This window comes from Littorina saxatilis, linkage group LG2 (genome assembly GCF_037325665.1).
Source record: "Littorina saxatilis isolate snail1 linkage group LG2, US_GU_Lsax_2.0, whole genome shotgun sequence".
NCBI lineage: Eukaryota > Metazoa > Mollusca > Gastropoda > Littorinimorpha > Littorinidae > Littorina > Littorina saxatilis.
Genome location: NC_090246.1, coordinates 77,383,308 through 77,402,121, shown reverse-complemented (window position 1 = coordinate 77,402,121; position 18,814 = coordinate 77,383,308). Strand labels below are relative to the sequence as shown.

The following is an 18,814-nucleotide window of genomic DNA, read 5'->3' as shown; positions in this document are numbered from 1 at the left end:
AGACACACACACAGACACACAATTAAAGTCTGCTGAGCCCAAGTACTAGCGTACTCGGGGATAAGCTTTAATGTACTGATGGGATACTGACATTATTCCCCAACCTTTCTTCAAGTAATTCCTCGACAGTTCAATGTGAGGTGGTGTTACACTACGAAGCAAATTTCCTCAGATACTGGGCAACAGACGATACTAAAAATCAACCTAAATTTAGCTCAATAGTAATACTGACCTTACAACTGATACACTTGGGAACTTGTTCTGCAGTATGAGCCTGCTAACATGACAAGATAAACTAGCAGGAGAGAGGAACTTACGTGGTTTGTTGGAAATTTACGAATTTGAAGAAGTGTATGTGATAAAACGGTTAGCGTAGTTTGAAAGGTGGGTGAGTGGGTAACAGGATGGGCACATAATAAATACTTTAAAATGGTAAGCTCTAGCACAGGCTGCACAGATAGGTGTACATATATTATGCATGTGGTGAGTTTCACAAGTGAATACTGAAAGGTGAATCATTATTGCGCAGCAAGTTTTTTCCCTGGTCTTTTCTGACATAAACAGCAATTTCACCGTAATGCTCGTTCGTTGTCTAAAGTGTTAAAAACAACAATATAGTTGCTTTTCTATGCTAAACTGAGACGCTTCAATACAATGACGGTAATTGCTTTTGTTCAGAAAACAAGAGGGTTCCATAAGAATGTCAACAAGGGCATGCTGTCAACCAGCGGGTAATTATACCAAATTGATGCCGCAATTAGGAATAACTCTTTTGCGCAGAATGTTTTGCTCCTCTTTAAACGTTACTATAATGTTTGGCAGCAAGAGATTTCTGGGTTGTTCTTTTAATACTTCATTTCTAATCAAACCCGTTCAAGATGCAGAAACGGTCCAGTAACTGACGTCTCTGATTTGTTGCCGATTCTGTATTGGCTTTCCCTTTCAGCTGACCTTACACACCGGCTGAGCATTGATTTAAAAAAAAAAATTCAGTGTTCCTCTTTGTTACAAATCGTGTTGAAATAATTCAGTGAAAGATAGTCAGCCCCTTTCTTCTTCTGGAGCTCTTCGAAGAAGAGATGACAATTACTTCTGAATCATAATTGACACGTGCAAAATGAAAGTGTTAACCTTCTGTCGGACTTCCCTGTGTGATTATACAACGGTTACTGTTAATAATCGTAACAAGACTGTTGGCGGTTCCTCGTCGCCAGCTCCCCCTCCCGACCCTCAACCGAATTCACTGCTCGTCTACATTGTCGCTATTACGGAATTCTGACTGCTGAGGTTATAACAAACATGTAGAGCAACAACAAAAACATGAGCTATGGAAGTTAAGGCATACTTTCGCTGAAATAGAAGTATTTCCTAATACAGACACAAACAACAAACACAAATCCTCGATTTGATAGACACACCCACAACTTCAAAATGTCATACGATGTTCTACTAAACGAGGTTTTTTTTAGTGTTTACAGGCAAATCTCGAAATTATCTTTCACTCAGTCTCCTACAATTACAAAAAAAAATATCAGATGTCCACAGGCTAAAGGAACATTCAATATCCTAAATGATATGAGTGCATCTACAAATAAAGTTAAAAGTGAGCTTGTTCTGTCAATGCCACTCTTCACTGAAATTAAAATGAAAACTGAATCATGTGCCTACACTTAAAATGTCATGCATTAAGAAAGCACCAACAAAACATTTTTAATACCCCAAAGATGTTTCAATCAAAGTGTATGCAGTTCGTAGTGGAAACTCAGAAAGTTACACGGCAAGTACAAACTGACGAATTATGATAAATCAGGTGATGAAGGAGGGGCCAATGTTTCGTAATACATATGGAATGTATTGATTCATATGACCCCATTGCCCTCAAAAGCTCACCCCACCCTACCCATCAAAATGTTAACAAACGTTTAACACAATTAAGAAAAGATTGATCCTCCAGTATAGTACTAATCCCCCCCCCCCCCTCAGTATTCAAGGGTAGTGTTGAGCGGTACCAAAGTATTCCTGATACAAGGCCCGTGTAATTTTAATCGTGCGTGCTTTATATAGTTTTGGTCACCACCGTGCATGTTTTGGGTATCACTATAATGGTCATCTGACTGGGCAAAAACTTCACACTTTAGATGCTGGCACTGCTGAATCGAGCTGACCGCTTACAAATGAGTAACGTTATCAAACATGCAAGTGTTACGTAAACCTGAAGAATGGCATAGCTTTCCAAATACATGATATAATTTCTACAGAATGGTTTGATGGGGCGATATAAATCTAGGCTTAACATGTTCTGATTGTAAAATGGCTGTGTAAAATGCGACTACTGTAACATGGGTATGTAAAATCTGACTACTGGAAAATGGCTGTGTAAAATCTGACCACTGTAAAATGGCTGTGTAAAATCTGACTACTGTAAAATGGCTGTGTAAACGATCAGCGAAAAGTTACTCACTCTAAGAACGGCCAGGACCACCTTGGATCGGCCGGCCTGAACAGCAACAGTGCTGATGGTGGTGGTGGAAGGGGGGAAATCGGTCAGTTCTTTCGACCCCGACATCCTGCCCCTTCTCACTTTTTATCCGCTTCCCGTAAAATCACAGATTCAAAGTCACACACATGAAGGTGTCGATAAAGTCAAAGCGTCTCTTTTTCTCTCGATGAAGGTAATTGGTTTGAAAGGCGACCATTGGGTCTGTTGTGGCATGCATGCAGCTACAAAATTCACGGCTCTAAACAACTCTTCTAACTGAACGCTCTTACTCACGAGCATTGCGTATATATAAACTCCATAGAAACTGCGTTGTTTGGGCTGGGCCTTCTCGGGGAGGGGGGACAGGTTGGCTAAAAGCATGCATCAAATCCGAGAATAATTTTGTACGGCTACCGAAAGAACACGCTGTTTCTGGACATGTATTGTATCAGTTCTCAAAAGACAGAGGAGAATTACAGTCCCACAAAGGTGGTGAAATTCATACAAAAATTAAACTTGTATAACGCCCTTGTACATCCTGCTCCCCCTCCCAGCGGGCTGTGCCTAAGTCGGCGCGAGACTGCAGCAGTGCCGGTAGTGCCAGACAGAGGGAGAGGGGTCTCCCAAATAAGGCAAGAGGCTCCCAGTTCATGGGATATACCAATATAAACCCTGACGCTGCCAGAGCAGACACACACGCGCAGCCTCAGTCTCCTCTACCTGAAGCCAACCTGGATCCGCCGCATCGCGGCTTTTCTTTTAATCTTTCTCAGTACCTCTGTTCTGACTGACTTTCTGTTCTATGGAGCTTTCACCTGGCACAAACACACCATTCTGTAGAGTACACAAGGGCAGGCTGAAAGGGCAAGGGCTCCCTGACTTCGTTTAGGCAAGATGATTTTACACCGATTGAAAATTTCACTGACATATATATTAGAATCTGTTCGATGCTTGAGTTTTGCAAGTTTGATTTTTCTTAATTAGACTGAATTATATACTGTCCATCCGCCCTTTTTCTTCTATGTAGTTTAAACTTTGGAGTTAAGACTAAAAATATTTTACCAAAATGTCACTTAAGATTGTATGTGGTTTCGCTTCGGCTTTTTGCTTGTTTTTAATTTTTTATTCCAAAAGTTGAGCGGCCAGGGTGACTCAGTTTCGGTTTTTTACTTCTGACTTCTTAGAGGGACTTTTTTTCTTTTTTTTTTTTTTTTTGCACAGCTGAAACTCTGGTTGGAGTTTTTATATGAAAAGCGTTGAAATAAACAAAACAAAAACAACAACAGGGGGAAAACAACAACAAAATCCGCTTAGCATCAAGAAAGGATGCTTTGACTGCAGAGGCGTGGACATGTTCGCAGGTCATAGATTTGAGGACAGTATGACCCAGTTTTGTCTGTTAGTGACGTCACATCTGTTTGAGTTCCAGATCCAGCCTACCAAACTTTCTCAGAATTTTCTCATTTTCGAGCATACATTGTATTGGTTGCCAAGAACGTCTGCAGCGTCATTCCATAAATCACCATGATTCACTTATTGCGGGTACAACAGAAGCTAAAAGAGACAGGAAAAATAAATTGTTGGCAAAACTTCGTTGTTGATTTCCGACTGTGTGTTCTGTGCGTACACTTAAAGCGCAGACATGCGAACAAACATCTCTCTCTCTGTCTCTGTCTCTCTCTTTTTTTTCTCCCCCCCCCCCCCCTTTTTTTTTAGCTGTATGTTTATTCAACCGTTTGCTCAAGCAGTTTCTGAACAAGTACTGACGCCTTCTGACCCATAAACATCTCTCTCTCTCTCTCTCTCTCTCTCTCTCTCTCTCTCTCTCTCTCTCTCTCTCTCTCTCTCTCTCTCATTATCTTCCGATGACCCAGTGCGGTTGGCTAGACGTGTAGTCGTAAATCACTACTTCGAACGGGGAGGACAATTCCTAGTCTTCTTAGATATTTGCTATTTGCTTTCGAATTCGACGCATACGACAGTGGGCTTTGAAACTGTGCACACAAACAAGCACAAAATGGCGTCTCTTAGAAACAAATGATATAAACATATTTAAATTTCACACAACAATTTTATTTTGGCATTTCGCGATGCACAGGTACAAAGAAACCCAAAAAGAAAAGAAAGTGTTTGTTTTTTCTCTTGGCCTGGCATCAAGTTGGTAAACTCTTTTTCCATGCGACTGTTATGATCCTTCGGGGCAAAGGTGTGCTCCTGCGAGGTTTCCAGACAAGGTATTTCGGGTGCACGTCAGTCAAGGCAGGTACAAAAAAGTCGCATTCCACTTACATCACCACCGGCACTGACTGCACATCGTGGAAACTGTGCAGACAGGACCGAGGCGGAATCAGCACGCGGATAAAAGTATTGAAAATGGACCTCTGTTTTGATTTGTTTCACCATTCCCCACTCCCACAATTTGTTCTTGTGGTTTATCATTGTCATGTCCACCATCGGGAAAATTTGTATAATTTGGTATTGTTTTGGTCACGTGAAGTAAGCCTTTGCTTGAGTTCGTGTCCTAGTTGCATATTTTCAATTTTTTCATGTCATGTATTTTGAATACAATTTTGTTTTAACCAAACTGGACCGGCAGATCAAGGTTTGAAGTTTCTATGAGCATTAGGCCAAAGGGTGTTTCAAGCAAATGAACTTGAGTGTTCTCAAAGCAAGACTGATTTTCCGTCGGTGGCTGGTGCGTCAAGATAAAACAACTACGCGGCTGAAACCGCAAATTATCAAGAGCTCATTAACCGCTCAGGAACCTCTCAGCTCATACATCTCTAACGCATCTGGTGTGTCGAGCAAAGTTCAGCATAAAGTTCTATCTGCACGCACGGTTCTTCACATCTTTGAAATTAAAGAGGAGGGGGCGGAGAGGGTGGACCGGGTCAATTGAGAATAAGGGGGTCACTAGCTTGAGAAAACATGGGCCACACTGTATTATATAAAAATTAAAAATTAAAAAGAACACAAAGGTGTGTTGATTGAAAAGAGTTATTCTCGATAGTGACTGCGAGCAAGTTTCAAGATCATTCGACAGAAGAAAAAAAGATAAATGATCAAAATCAACGAGTCAGAGTGAAAATACATCCAGCATAGAAGCAGAAGCTAATGAACTGACTTATGTTCATGAAAAAAAAATAACAAAGCTCAGCCCCAGCTTTCAGGTCAGTCGATCCTAGCATGTGTCTTCAAGTTCCACTCGTTATATAAGCTCCACTGAATTCTGTTCTACCAAATTAAAAATGAATGAGTTTTTGAAATTTAATGAGTTCATGCTGCGTGGTTCCTGTCCTCCGGTCAACGCCGGCCCAAAAACCTTCCCAGGTCAGACGGCGACCCTTCAGGTTTAGTTACAACGGAGTAAGGGAAACACAATCATTACGGTGAGTTGTTTTTTACAACTTGGTTTTACAGCAGATAGATTCCCCAAATCCCTGACTGTCAATATCAAGTTTCTTGAAACCCATTTGTTATGTTACTCTTACCTAGTACAAAAACAAAACAACCGTTTTCAGCTCACTGGTCAGATTTGCGCACGTCTTCCCGGCCTGGAACGCGTGAAATAAAATCCCTGACCGGCTGTACCAAGTTTCTTATAACCCACTTATCATGTTACTCTTCCCCAGTACACACACACAAAGCGTTTCGATGACTCGGTGAATCATCCATATTTCACTTAATTGGTCTCAACTCAGTACCGCACAGACTTGTGCGCGCCTTCTCTGGAATGCGTGAAATCGCCACAAATTTTGTTGTCGCGTTAATTGTCATTGACACGGCGGGGTACTAAGTACTAACAAAGAATTCACTTTCTGCCCAAAGGCCGCTGGTGGTTCAACGCGGTAGTCAACTCTGTAGATTCACACCAATTTACACTTAAACACGCCAACTTCTTGCAATTCTTCTTAGTATTCAATGCACAAGACACATAGAGCACTCTGCAGCTGCGACTGAGACAACAGTTACTGCTTCAAGCAACTTCATGCGAGACCAATTTTGCTTCATCGCGTGTAACAATGAAAATGGCGTGATGTTCTTCAATCACTGACTATGCCATTGCATGCAAAAGACGTAGAATTAAGGTAGGTCAGTTGGAATGAGATTAAACACGCAACGTACCCATACATCAAAGGTAAGTTAATTAGCAGATGGCCCAGAAACATGATAATGAACTTGGCCAAATGCGCTCTTCGTTGTCTCACTAATAAGTGCAGGCAGTCAGTTCCAGGCCATGGGCATTTTAGTGCAGCTATAATCCGGATGCCTGCCAGTGTGTCAAATGTAGCCCCTCTCCTTTCTGATTCGGGTGCAAGTTTAGAACCTTAACCAACACTGTGCACATTTGTGCACAGCTACATCCCTTTGATGCTTACACATCCACCCGTCCCCTAAAACACACACACACACACACACACACACACCACACCACACACACACACACACACACACACACACACACACACCACACCACACACACACACACACACACACGCGGAGCTTCCATGCAGTTTGATCTCCGACCCTTGAGGTACTCAAATCGGCAGACCTTAACCAGTACAATGCAACCACTGCAAGAATACAGCAAAAGAGTATAGTATGTCAACTGTTTTTAAAAGCATCACTGAATAGGCTGAACAAATTGTGTTTCGCAGCAGTGGTCATGTTATGCAAGAACACTGTTAGTATGATAGTACTAGGTGATGAAACGTGACTGTATTTCGTTCCGTGAATTTATGTAGTGATCGCACTGTAGTGAGACCTACAGTTCCATAAGCGAAAATTCGTACCGTCTTGTCCCGTTCTTGTATTGGTGAGTACAGTATTCCTTTGTTTTTTAACTTTGTTCATCTTACCACAGTCACTTCGTTGTTTAGATTTCGTAGCATGAATGTTTTGTTTTTGCGCATTTAGTTTTCTGAACGGGCCTCCCCATCGCCCTCCCCTCCAGTCATGCCAAAAGCCATGCAATTCGGTTTTTTGATTGGGGAGTAACCTTCACTTCAGTCTGGAATGAGTTCAGTGTTTCGGGTCTATTTTTAGTCACGCTGCAGAAGCACAGCAGCGGTGACAGATCGAGAAAGTAGACGCTGGAGTCTGGGGCCCTTCACATTTTACCAAAAGTTCTGTAGATTCGTGCGTCCACAAAAAAATAAAGGTTAAGGTTATAGTCCCATAACCATGTTTTGTTGTAGGGGAGCGAGATTTTAAAGATCTCAGATGCCAACAGTTCCGGCTTTATCAGTGCCAGCTTTACGAGGACGGTGCTTATCTCCTCGGTCTCCCTCGCCTTCCCCGTCCCCGAATAGAGTCAGGTACCCATTTCCAGGTGGGTAGACTGGAGAATGCTTGGAAAAATCGGGTATTTGTATTCCGAGCCCGGAATGGAGGTCGATCTCCGAACGCCAGCTTGAGGGGCAAGCAGAAAAGATCTTTGGAAGAAGTCGGGCCAAAAACAGATTTTGTCAGACCGACAGTGATAATGCAGACACGGACAGACCGTACTCTGACAACGACACAGGCACACACAAAATTACATTCATGAATCATCGTTGTACTTAATGAGAGAGGGGGAAGTGATCTCACCGCGTGTAACATTGGTCAGTCAAGTAAAACAGAACTGGTCACTTCAGTAAACACACAGTATGCAAGTGTGTTTGCCTCCTGCATCATTTGTTCTGACCACAGGCATTTGACGCCACACGCCAGAGCTAACTTTACTGTTTCCATGGATATACTTATAGTAGCTGAGCGTCAAGCGCCTATGTGTATGGTGGGAGTGCAGTGATCTAACTCTCCTGCACTGCGGCAGGTGAGCGGAGCCTGAGGAGCATACAGATACACGGAGTCCCGGGGAGGTGGGTGGTGGGGGGGCAACGAGAGATATTTTAATCCTATTCCTACAGCTTACTGCCAGCTTCATCTTGTCTACACTGAGGTACAGTCTTTCCCCCATCCTACTCCCAGCCGCGTGGCCAAGATGCCAGAGGCATCACTGTGCATGCAGTTAGCGAGCGGCACGTGCTATTCGGCGGCACGCGTTTATCTATTCACCGTGCTACCTGTGTCACCACCGGCAAAACATACCTCTGATCATTTTATCAACCATCTTCGTCAGTTACATTCTACTGCTGCTACTCAGTCTGCTGCTGATGATGATGATGGTGATGGCGACAACAACAGCAACGACAACGATGAATGATGATGATGATGATGATGACGATGACGACGACAATGACATCATCATCAATTCATCATGTGTGATGATGATGATGATGATGATGATGATGATGATGATGATGATGATGATGATCAGTGTACCTGCGAGGTACCTGAACTGAGATGTAACTTAATGATCATGCTTGCAAGCAGAGAACTTTTAGGGTTCTAATGTAGCTTTTGCCGTAGCTTGAGTTCTATTTGAGCAGCAGACTAAGTAAGTTTGTCAGGAATTTTTGATTTGGATTACTAAACTTGTCAGCAGCAAGCATGGCTTCCAATCGAAGCCAGCGTTTGGATTTTACAGTACAGATGGCCTCAACATGAACACTGAATATTCACAGTCCTTGTCGTTAGGCCAGTCAAGTTAATGAAGCAGCTATCGTTTCTACCTCGATTTATTTCTTACTCTGCAGAAATGTTACCCTGTGTGCCCTCAGTCAAGAGTGAATGAGGCTGATCGTACGACTCTGTAGTTTACTTTTGTATGGGGTAGATGAAAGTATGGAGTTGAAGGCCGGGGATCAAACTTGAAAATGAATGTGCTTGGGCTGGAGACAGGTGCCAGGGTGTTGGTGGTGTTTGCTCAGCCTGATAGCGTGATGCATGGTGCCAGCTCAGGTCAGAACTCTATATCGTTGCCTTTGCCTCCCCCTCAACTGACTGTTTTAGTGGCACCGCCTGAACGCTGCTCTCTCTCTCTCTCTCTCTCTCTCTCTCTCTCTCTCTCTCTCTCTCTCTCTCTCTCTCCATGTATGCAAATCAGTAATTCCAACAGTAAATTGTTCATCAATGGGTTGTGAACAGCTGACCGATAGCTACAATGATTCAGGTTCAGGGCACGGCTAGACTATATTATAGACTGTGCCTCTGATTACACGTGTGGGCAAAGGCGCCGGCTTACTCTCTTCCCTTTGAAGGTCAAAGCTAAGCATCCTTCACTTTGACCGTCTGTTTTCTAATCCCAGTCTGATGGGCCTGAATCCTATAAAACGCAAAGTAAGTGTATGTGATAGCATGAACACTTCGACTTGAAGATGGGCACACGTTAACAGGCGGTTATGTACAAGTTGTACACATGTATAGAAGTTGTTGTTTTCTCTTATTCAGTGTCAGGAGACAGTGCAAAATGGTGAAACACATCCTGTTACCTCCTTGTCTATAGCAAAGAGAGCCAGTAAGAGCAAGTAATGACATTCATTAGCCTACTTTGACTTGAAGAGTTCGGTTTTTTTTACAAACAATCAGAGATATATCTACACAGTTTATAAAACGGGGGAGAGCTCTTCTGGTGTCTTGTTGTTGGTTGTACATGTATCACAAAATTAAACAGCCAGTCTAAATACAAAAATGTCAACACTCATATCTTCATGGGCTCAGAATACTTCAGCGGAATCCTGTCACTGATACAGGCTTACAATAATTTTGTTCATCAATTTGTATTGCGATTGTTGTCATTTCATGGGTCATTGTATGCCTTTTCTGTTAACAATGATCTAAAACATACAAACAGTCTAGTTTGTTTTGTCTTTTAACGTATTATGACATTGAAAATTGGGTGACATCTAACCTGATCAGGAAGTGGGCAAAAAACAAAAACAAAAAACACAGACAAAATCAAACTGACATGGATCTGCAGAATATTCTTCAGCCAACAAAAAGCACAACCCCTATTTTAGAATTCCAATTACTTCTTATCTGTTCCCTCAACCAGCCTACCTGCCAAGCAGACAAAAATAGAAATTACGTATAGAGGTGCGATCAGTTATCGAGTCAAGCCCACCCCCCCAAGATCCTCCTCTTTTTTTGCTCTTCTTTTTTTTTAAATTCAGGAGAATCTTCGGATTTCTGCTCGGGTTAAAGAAGAGGGCAGGCACGCTTGGATGGAGTGCTGCGTCTAAATCTATCTCTCCTCTCAAGGCTGGGTTGGCCAACACCACAACTACACCTCAATTGCCAGTTTCATTCTATCCCTCTGCTATACAGTCGACCCTCCCCCCTCAAACCCCGTCCCCTTTTCAAGACCTCAACAAATCTGCAAATAGTAGGTCTTGAAAGGGAGGGAAACTTAAAAATGGAGGTCAATTTGCAGAAGTTATTGAGAGCAAATCTGGAAAACTAGGGGGGGGGGGGGGGGTTAAGCCGGGGTCTTACAAAGGGGGGTTCCATTGTACTGCAGCAATCATCTATTACCTGGATCCAACAGGTGTGCTCTGCTGCCTGGCTGGTACCTCTTTGCTAACATTGTTTACCTGGTACAAGTATTTGGTAAATGTGGGGGTGCTGCATGCCTGGTCTGTTTTGTTTTGAGAAACTCTTACATGTGGATCTATCAATTACACCTTATACTTTTGAAGTTTTCTTTCTTTTTTTTTGGGGGGGGGGGCTGTCATGAATATCTGATGTGGGGGGGGGGGGGGCTGTCATTAATATCTCAAGATTATGTACTGAGATCAGGCATGTTGGGTGAAATAAGATGACGTGTGTTAACACTTCATTCAAAAGAATATTCTAAACACAAAACAGGGCTTGTGTGAATGATTTTTTGTTTAAACGAAGTATCCTCTGAAAGTGAACCCTTCTGTATCTATACATAACCCATATGAAGTCAATCTTGCACAAACTTGGTGAACTGAAGTGAAGTGAATTGAATTTGAGATGCAATGGATTAAACATGTTACTGATGTACACATATGGTACACCCCCCCACTCCCGCTTCTCTTTTCTTCTTTCAAACTTTGTGTGGGTGGGTGGATTTATTACCTGTGAATAAGGCCATGTTAATTGTTACACAGTTTTCGTTTATTTATTTGTCTGTTTTGTTTGTTTTTTGGATGTAAGCAGGTTGTTTCTTTGTTTGTTTGTATGTTTGTTTGTTTTGTTGGTATGGGGGTGTTTTGTGTGTGTGGTGTTGTTGATGGGTTTTTTTTGGTGTGTGTGGTTTTTGTTTTTTTGTTTTTGTGGAAGGATAGCTGTGACACGAGACCGGCCGAGAAACACCTGGCGTCGTGACTTGGAGGCAGAGGTGAAACACATCGGCTACACCTGGAGACAACTGGAGAGATTGGCCCAGGATCGGAGTGCCTGGCGAGCTCTTGTTGGCGGCCTATGCCCCGGACGGGGTCAAAGGCATAAGTAAGTAAGCTGTGAATTCAGAAACGCCATCAAGATCAAATTAAGACAACAGTCCTTACCTGTTGGAGCTGCTGGGGTAGATCAGCAGCAGGATGGCACATGGGTGAGCTGAGATCAACATCCAACAGACTGCTATTGGGCTGTGTCTGTGTGGATCTCACATACTGGTTCTCATACACAGGCGCACTTTCTGTGGGCGCCGAGCCTAGAGGCTTAGCATGGGCAAGGGTGGCTGTCTCTTTCCGAATGATCCCGTTCTCCTGAGGGGAGATGGCTGATGATGCCGGGCTGCTCCCATCCATAGAATCGTTGGAACTCTGACCCCTGCGCACTGGTGGTTCAACGTCATCATCCAAGTTGAGAGAGCGGGAGCTTCCAGTGCGACGTCGGGAGAATCCCAAAGGGTCACTTCTCTTGCGACGTTCCTCTGCCTCTGCTGATCTTTTGCCTTTAGTTTTCGGTGATTTCTGTCTTTCTGAGGGTTGACGTTTTGGGGTGATGACAGGTTGGCGGGGCTGGTAGTTGGGGTCTGACAGAGCCTTCTGCAGTTCTTCCCAGTACTTCTCTGCCTCCGCCATTTTACGATCCAGCTTTCGCAGCCGATTCTTGATGGTGTCTGAAGCACCTTCTTCATCAATGCTCATCCTCTTGTCCTTTCTGCAATGTTAAATTCATGGTGTTAATGTAATTAAAATAGTGAAGGCCAGCTAGAGAAACAGCTTTCAGCTTTATGTTCTACCCTTTGCAAAGCTAGGTTCAAAAGTGTCAGTGTGAAACGTGTGTTAGAAAGAGAGCACTTGCCTCGTCCTCAACAGGACAAAAAACAAAAAGACCGAATAAGTGAAAACCAGTGTTAAATGCTAAGTGCTTGCATGAAAATCAATATGGACAAAAAGCATCCTCATGTTTATGCCGCTATAATATTACTTATCAACCCTGGGTGGGAAAAAAAACACATACAAAAATCATGGTGTACTTAAACAAATAATAATAAAGAACACTTATTAATCGACCCTTTTCATCCGTGCTCACGGCGATGTACAATGGCAAATCGAACACACACAGAAACCACGTATTTGCATATAAGAACACCTACCCATCGTAGGTGAGAACAGGCAGGGCAAGACGTTCCAACAGAGCCCGACCCATCTGGGAGGTATCCTGGAACTCTTTGTGCAGGTGGTCTCTGGGAAGGGCGTAGTTACGTGCCGTCTGCCGCAGGGGAAGTTCTCCCGACAAAGCCTTGGCCACCACCCCAACCAGGTTGTCGATGCCATCCAGCACCTGTGGAACAATTACCCACATAATGAACATATCGTAGGAGCATCATGCTGAACATGTCTCTTTCAACCGATTATGTTCAATCAGTAACAATCTGCACTGGTTGACTTTGCGCCTTAACCACCACCCCAACCAGGTTGTCGATGCCATCCAGTACCTGTCGAACAATTACCCAGATACAGTAGAACCTCCCTTTTAAGACCCCCCAATTTAAGACTCCCTCCCTTTTAAGACAATGTTTTCTCAGACTCTTCGTTCATAACCGCTGTAAATTTACCCCCATTTTAAGACTTTCTAATTTTTAAGACCTGATTTTAGATAGACTAAACTTACAAAAAGTCACAAACTTATCCTGATGCTGCTGTTGTAGTTGTAGATTTTTCAGAGGAATTGAATTTGATTTTTGTGTATGTATCTTCCCCATCTCAACGGCGAGAAAGTTTGTATGCAGCCAGGTGCCTAGTTAATAATAATCCTACTAGTTAGTACATGTATACAAATAAATAGTAATTATGTTGAAGTGTTTTGTTTGTCTTTTTCATATGCACCACCACTTGAATTTCTCATGCTTAACATTTATGTTTGATTTGATTTGATTTGATTTGATTTGATTTGATTTGATTTGATTTGGTTTGGTTTGGTTTGACACAACTGTAAACAGTGACTGATGAGAGACACACACCTTGTCAGAGGAGGTGAGAAACAGAGAAGAGACAGTGAGACGGTTGGCCCTCTCACTGACGCCCTGAGTGAAGCGCTTCCAGGCCTCTTCCAGCCTGCGAGACTGCGTGTGATTGGGTTCCATGGGGTAGCGCAGCGACCGCCTCAGAATCATGGCTGCCTGCAGCAACTGCTTGCCGTATTCGTAAGTACCCTGTAACAACAATAAGCACAGTCGAGAATGGTAGCAGCAACTGGTTGGTGTATTTGTACATACTCGGTGACAACAATACATGTGATCAAGTATGAAAGCAGCAACAGCTCACCTTCCCCCCATTTCCCATAGTAAAGAAATGTATGTAATCACTTTGCACTTGTAGTGTTTTATTATTATTATTATTATTATTATTATTATTATTATTATTATTATTATTATTTATTATTATTATTGTTGAATTGTTTCTTGTATTGTTTTTGCTCTCCCTCACCCCTCAACTCCCTTTTCTCTACATAGTCTGATTCCTTTTTGTTTTAGTTCCTTTTATTTGGTGTTGAATGAAATGTGTTTTTATTGTGTTTTTTAATTTTCCATGTACCCTCACGGGGTTTTTATCGGAATAAAACTTGACTTGTATTACCAATCTACACAGTCTAGATTGATAGCAGCAACGGCTTACTACGTACTCTGTAATGATAACATGCATGGTCTAGAATGATAACAGTAACAGCTTACCATATTTAAGAATAAGAATAAGAATACTTTATTATCTCATAGAGAAATTCAGGCGTGGTACATAACAATAGTACAAACAAGACATTGATTTTACATGAAACATATAGCACTATATAACAGGGCAGGTTATTGAAACACCTTCCACATACCTCTCTGGACATTCCTTGCATTGTTCTTACGCATTCAGACATGAACACATCCATGTCTCATTTACACATCGCACACATGGACATTCTTATACGCTCAACTTACCCATTCACACATGGACATTCCACCACGCTCCACTTACACATTCTTATACGCTCCACTTACACATTCACACATGGGCATTCTTATATGCTCCACTCCCACATGGACATTCGACTACGCCCACTTAAACGTTCACACATGGACATCTTTTAAAGCACTGCGCTTACATGCTCGCACACCTGCGCGTATAACGAACTATGGCTAAACATCATTGCAAAATATCATAGCATACAATATATCAGAAAATATACGGTTGTACATAAAACCAATACATACATGTACATTACTACTGATTGCACTGGCAGAAGAGGGGCTGGGTCGGGTATGTGGATGTGTTTACATGTTGCTATGGGTGATGGATTTGGGGATGAAGCTGTTTTGCAGCCGGAGTGTCCTAGCTTTGTGCGTGCGAAGTCTACGGCCAGAGGGAAGGAGTTCATAGAGGTGGGCAAGGACATGGGACCTATCTGAAGCTATCCGCCTACTCTTTCTCACCACACGCTTTTCAAACAGGGACTCCACACTTGCTTGCTGCCTGCCAATTACCTTGCTACTGACATTCACCATTCGCACTAAGACATTCCTGTTCTTCACACTCAGACCTCCATACCAGGCCACAAAACCGAAAGTGATGACAGACTCAATGAAAGAGCGGTAGAAAGTTTGGAGGATAGAAGGGTTCACATTCAACTTCCTAAGTTTCTGAAGGCAGTAGATGCGTGACTGACATTTTTTGTGTATGAGGGTGGTGTTTGCATTGAAGGACAGCTTATCATCGATAACTGTGCCAAGATACTTATATTCAGTCACACGCTCAACAGTCACACCATCAATCATCAGGTCAGGGACAGGGGCAGGGTTTCTTCTAAAATCTATCAGAAGTTCTTTGGTCTTTGTCACATTTAGGTCTAAAAAGTTGTCTTTACACCAGGCGTTGAAACGTTCTACTTCTGCAAAGTAAGTTGCGTCACTATTGGAGAGATCTTCTAGCGCTGTATCATCTGAATATTTGATAAGAAGGGTGGAGTCAGTGCCACTGCAGTCGTTAGTGTAGAGTGTGAACAACACAGGGGAGATAACTGTACCCTGTGGAGAGCCTATGGAGGTGGACCTAAGGGAAGAGAGAGCTGTCTGAAAGCGGACTGACTGGGTTCTGTTAACGAGAAAGTTGATAATCCACAGGATAAGCCTTGGAGTCACGCTGTAGCGGAGAAGTTTCTGGGCCATGAGGCAGGGTTGGATAGTGTTGAAGGCAGAAGAGAAGTCTATGAAAAGAATGCGTACAAAAGAGCCAGGTTTTTCTAAGTGTGTGTATGCGTTGTGTAAGAGTGTGAGTGTGGCGTCATCTGTGCATCTGTTCTGCTTGTATGCAAACTGGAAGGGATCCTGATGGGGCTTGACCTGATGGAGCAGTCTAAAGAGGACAATGCGCTCAAAGCACTTCATAACAATAGAGGTGAGAGCTACAGGGCGATAGTCATTCAGGGTTTTGGGCTTGTTGTTCTTGGGGACAGGGCAGATCGTAGAGTTTTTCCAGAGTCTGGGCACAGTGCAATCTTTCAGAGACCAACTAAACAAACGGCTAAAAACAACGGACAACTGACAGGCACATGATCTCAAAACACGTCCACCGATGTTATCAGGACCAACTGCTTTCTTTACATTCAACTTGCTAAAAACCTTCTCAACAGTCTTGCCTTGAATTTCAAAGTCCTCCTCATCACCTGCCATATCTACCTTAAGCTGGGAAGTCACGCTGTCTAAATCATCCTTCAAATCATCTTTCTCGAATCTACAATAGAACTCGTTTAATTTCTCAGAAAATTCAACCTGTTCTTTCATCGGCATGCTATTGCTACTGGATTTTGATTTGGCCCGTCCTGACAAAGTTTTAAGTCCTTTCCATGCGTCTGCTAAGCTACCTGATTCAAACTGTGACTCTACTTTCTCTTTGTACTGTCTCTTCGCTTCCAAAATTTCTTTCCTCAACTTGTTCTGTACTACTTTCCTTTCTACTCTATCTCCAGTCTGAAATGCTACCTTTTTCTCGTTGAGTGTGGCTTTGAGAGACTTTGAAATCCAAGGTTTGTTGTTGGGGTACAATTTCACTGTCTTAGATGGGACAATCATATCCTCACAAAAATTGACATAGTCAGAAATCACTTCAGTAGCTTCGTCTACACTACCACTAGAGTCAAGAAACATGTCCCAGTCTGTACACTCAAAACATCCCTGCAACTGCTCTACGCTATCCTGAGACCACACCTTAACTGACTTCTTCACTACGGGTTCTGTCTGAATTTTGGGTTTGTAGGCTGGGACAAGAAATACACTATTGTGGTCTGAGTTACCTACGGGAGGGAGAGCAAACGATCGGTAGGCCTTGGGGACGTTTCCATACACTAAGTCTATTGTCTTGTTCTTGCGGGTAGGGACAGTCACGTACTGGTGGAAAGTCGGTAGGTTCGTGCGTAAGTCACAGTCGTTAAAGTCACCTGCAATAAAGTTTGGGGCGTCAGGGGAGATAAGCTGCAACTCTCTGATCACATCTGCTATTTGGGCTGAGGCGTGGGAGGGGTTGGAGTGAGGGGGAGTGTAGATGACCGTAACAAAAATCTGACCAAACTCGCGGGGGAGATAACGGGGCCTAAAAGACACAGACAGTAAATCTAAATCCCGTGTGTTGAGCTGCTTTCTAACCGTTACGCTTGACTTGCTACACCACCGTTCATTGACATATAGGCCCACCCCACCACCCCACCGTTTCCCGCTAATCTTGCTGTCTCTATCTGTTCTAAAAGGCGTACCAAAACCTTCAATCGCAACACTGTCATCACTCACATCCTCATTCCACCAGGTTTCAGAAAAGCACATCAGACACGTATTCTTGTACTCGCTTGTCAATCGCACATTCGCTACCAGTTCCTCAAAGTTCATGTTGTCACTCTTGGGTCGGATAGATCGCACATTCGCCATGATCATCGATGGTAGTGGGGGACAGTTCTTGTTTTTTCTCAGTCGTCTCATCACACCGCCTCTCTTTCCTCTCTTTCTCTTTTTCACACTGTTCTGACACTCGTCGTTCAACACAGTTCTCTTCATCTCGTCAGGCAAGTCATACACACTGTCACTCAGACTCAAAGCTTCCAACAACAACAATGATTCGCGTGTGTACTGAACCGTACTACGCATTGTGCCACCGCCGCCATCTTGGTCAGTGAGACCGGCCACACCAACACACTTGAGCACGGAAAGGCACGCCAACACAGTCACAAACCTTCTGAAAATATCCACAGTCTTCATCTTGCAACATTCACACAGCACTCTGCCATACACAGAAATGAAGAATCACAGGGAAAACAGGGTAAATCCACGAGAAATGACAGAGACAATGTACCACAGCGTCGCCCGATGCAGAGCGCCACATACCCCTTGGACCCTTATTTTGTGCATGCAATGTAATAATAATATGCATAATCTAGAGTGCCAGCACCAATGGGTATATAACCTGTACTAACATATACTAAGATGTCAGCTGCACAAACGCTGTCATGTCTTAAAAAGTGTTGAATCACAGACTCCACTTCAATGTCAACATGATTATTCCTAATCTTGCCACCCAGTAACAAACATCGAAAATTCAACCTAACTATACCCGCATCCCTCTGGAAAAAAACAATCTCCCCTGAAATACTCACACTAGCTGTGGCCTCAAACTTGCGGTTGTCTTCCTGCAGGTCATCTGCCTCCTGTGCACTGGCACCCATATCCTTGTGGGTTCGAACCATCACATCGCAAAGCTCTTCAATCCAGTCAATGGCCTGCAGCACACAGCATTTGATTCAGCATCTGTTCTACTTAATTGTCTTAAAATGATGAGGTGTTAAGTAATCTGAGGTGCCCTTAATTCATGACAGAACAATGCACTTTAAAAAGAAAATAACTGTAGGTTGATCAAATCTGTGTCACTTAAAGAGGAGAACTTAAAAGGTGGATTAACCATAATTTTTCTCTGGAATTGTCAGTGCGTGCATGTGTGTGTGTGTGTGTGTGTG

At 43.1% G+C, this 18,814-nt stretch overlaps 1 protein-coding gene across 1 annotated transcript in view; it reads right to left on the bottom strand.

The window, feature by feature from the left end:
• Positions 1 to 18,814, bottom strand: part of LOC138959774 (titin-like) — a 533,368-nt gene that overhangs the window by 493,790 nt on the left and 20,764 nt on the right. The window contains exons 14-17 of the mRNA XM_070331384.1: positions 18,458 to 18,580; positions 13,800 to 13,991; positions 12,933 to 13,120; positions 11,896 to 12,493 (exon numbers count right to left, since the gene is read on the bottom strand). Of these exons, the coding sequence (XP_070187485.1) occupies positions 11,896 to 12,493; positions 12,933 to 13,120; positions 13,800 to 13,991; positions 18,458 to 18,580 (1,101 nt within the window). The remainder of the gene's footprint in view (positions 1 to 11,895; positions 12,494 to 12,932; positions 13,121 to 13,799; positions 13,992 to 18,457; positions 18,581 to 18,814) is intronic.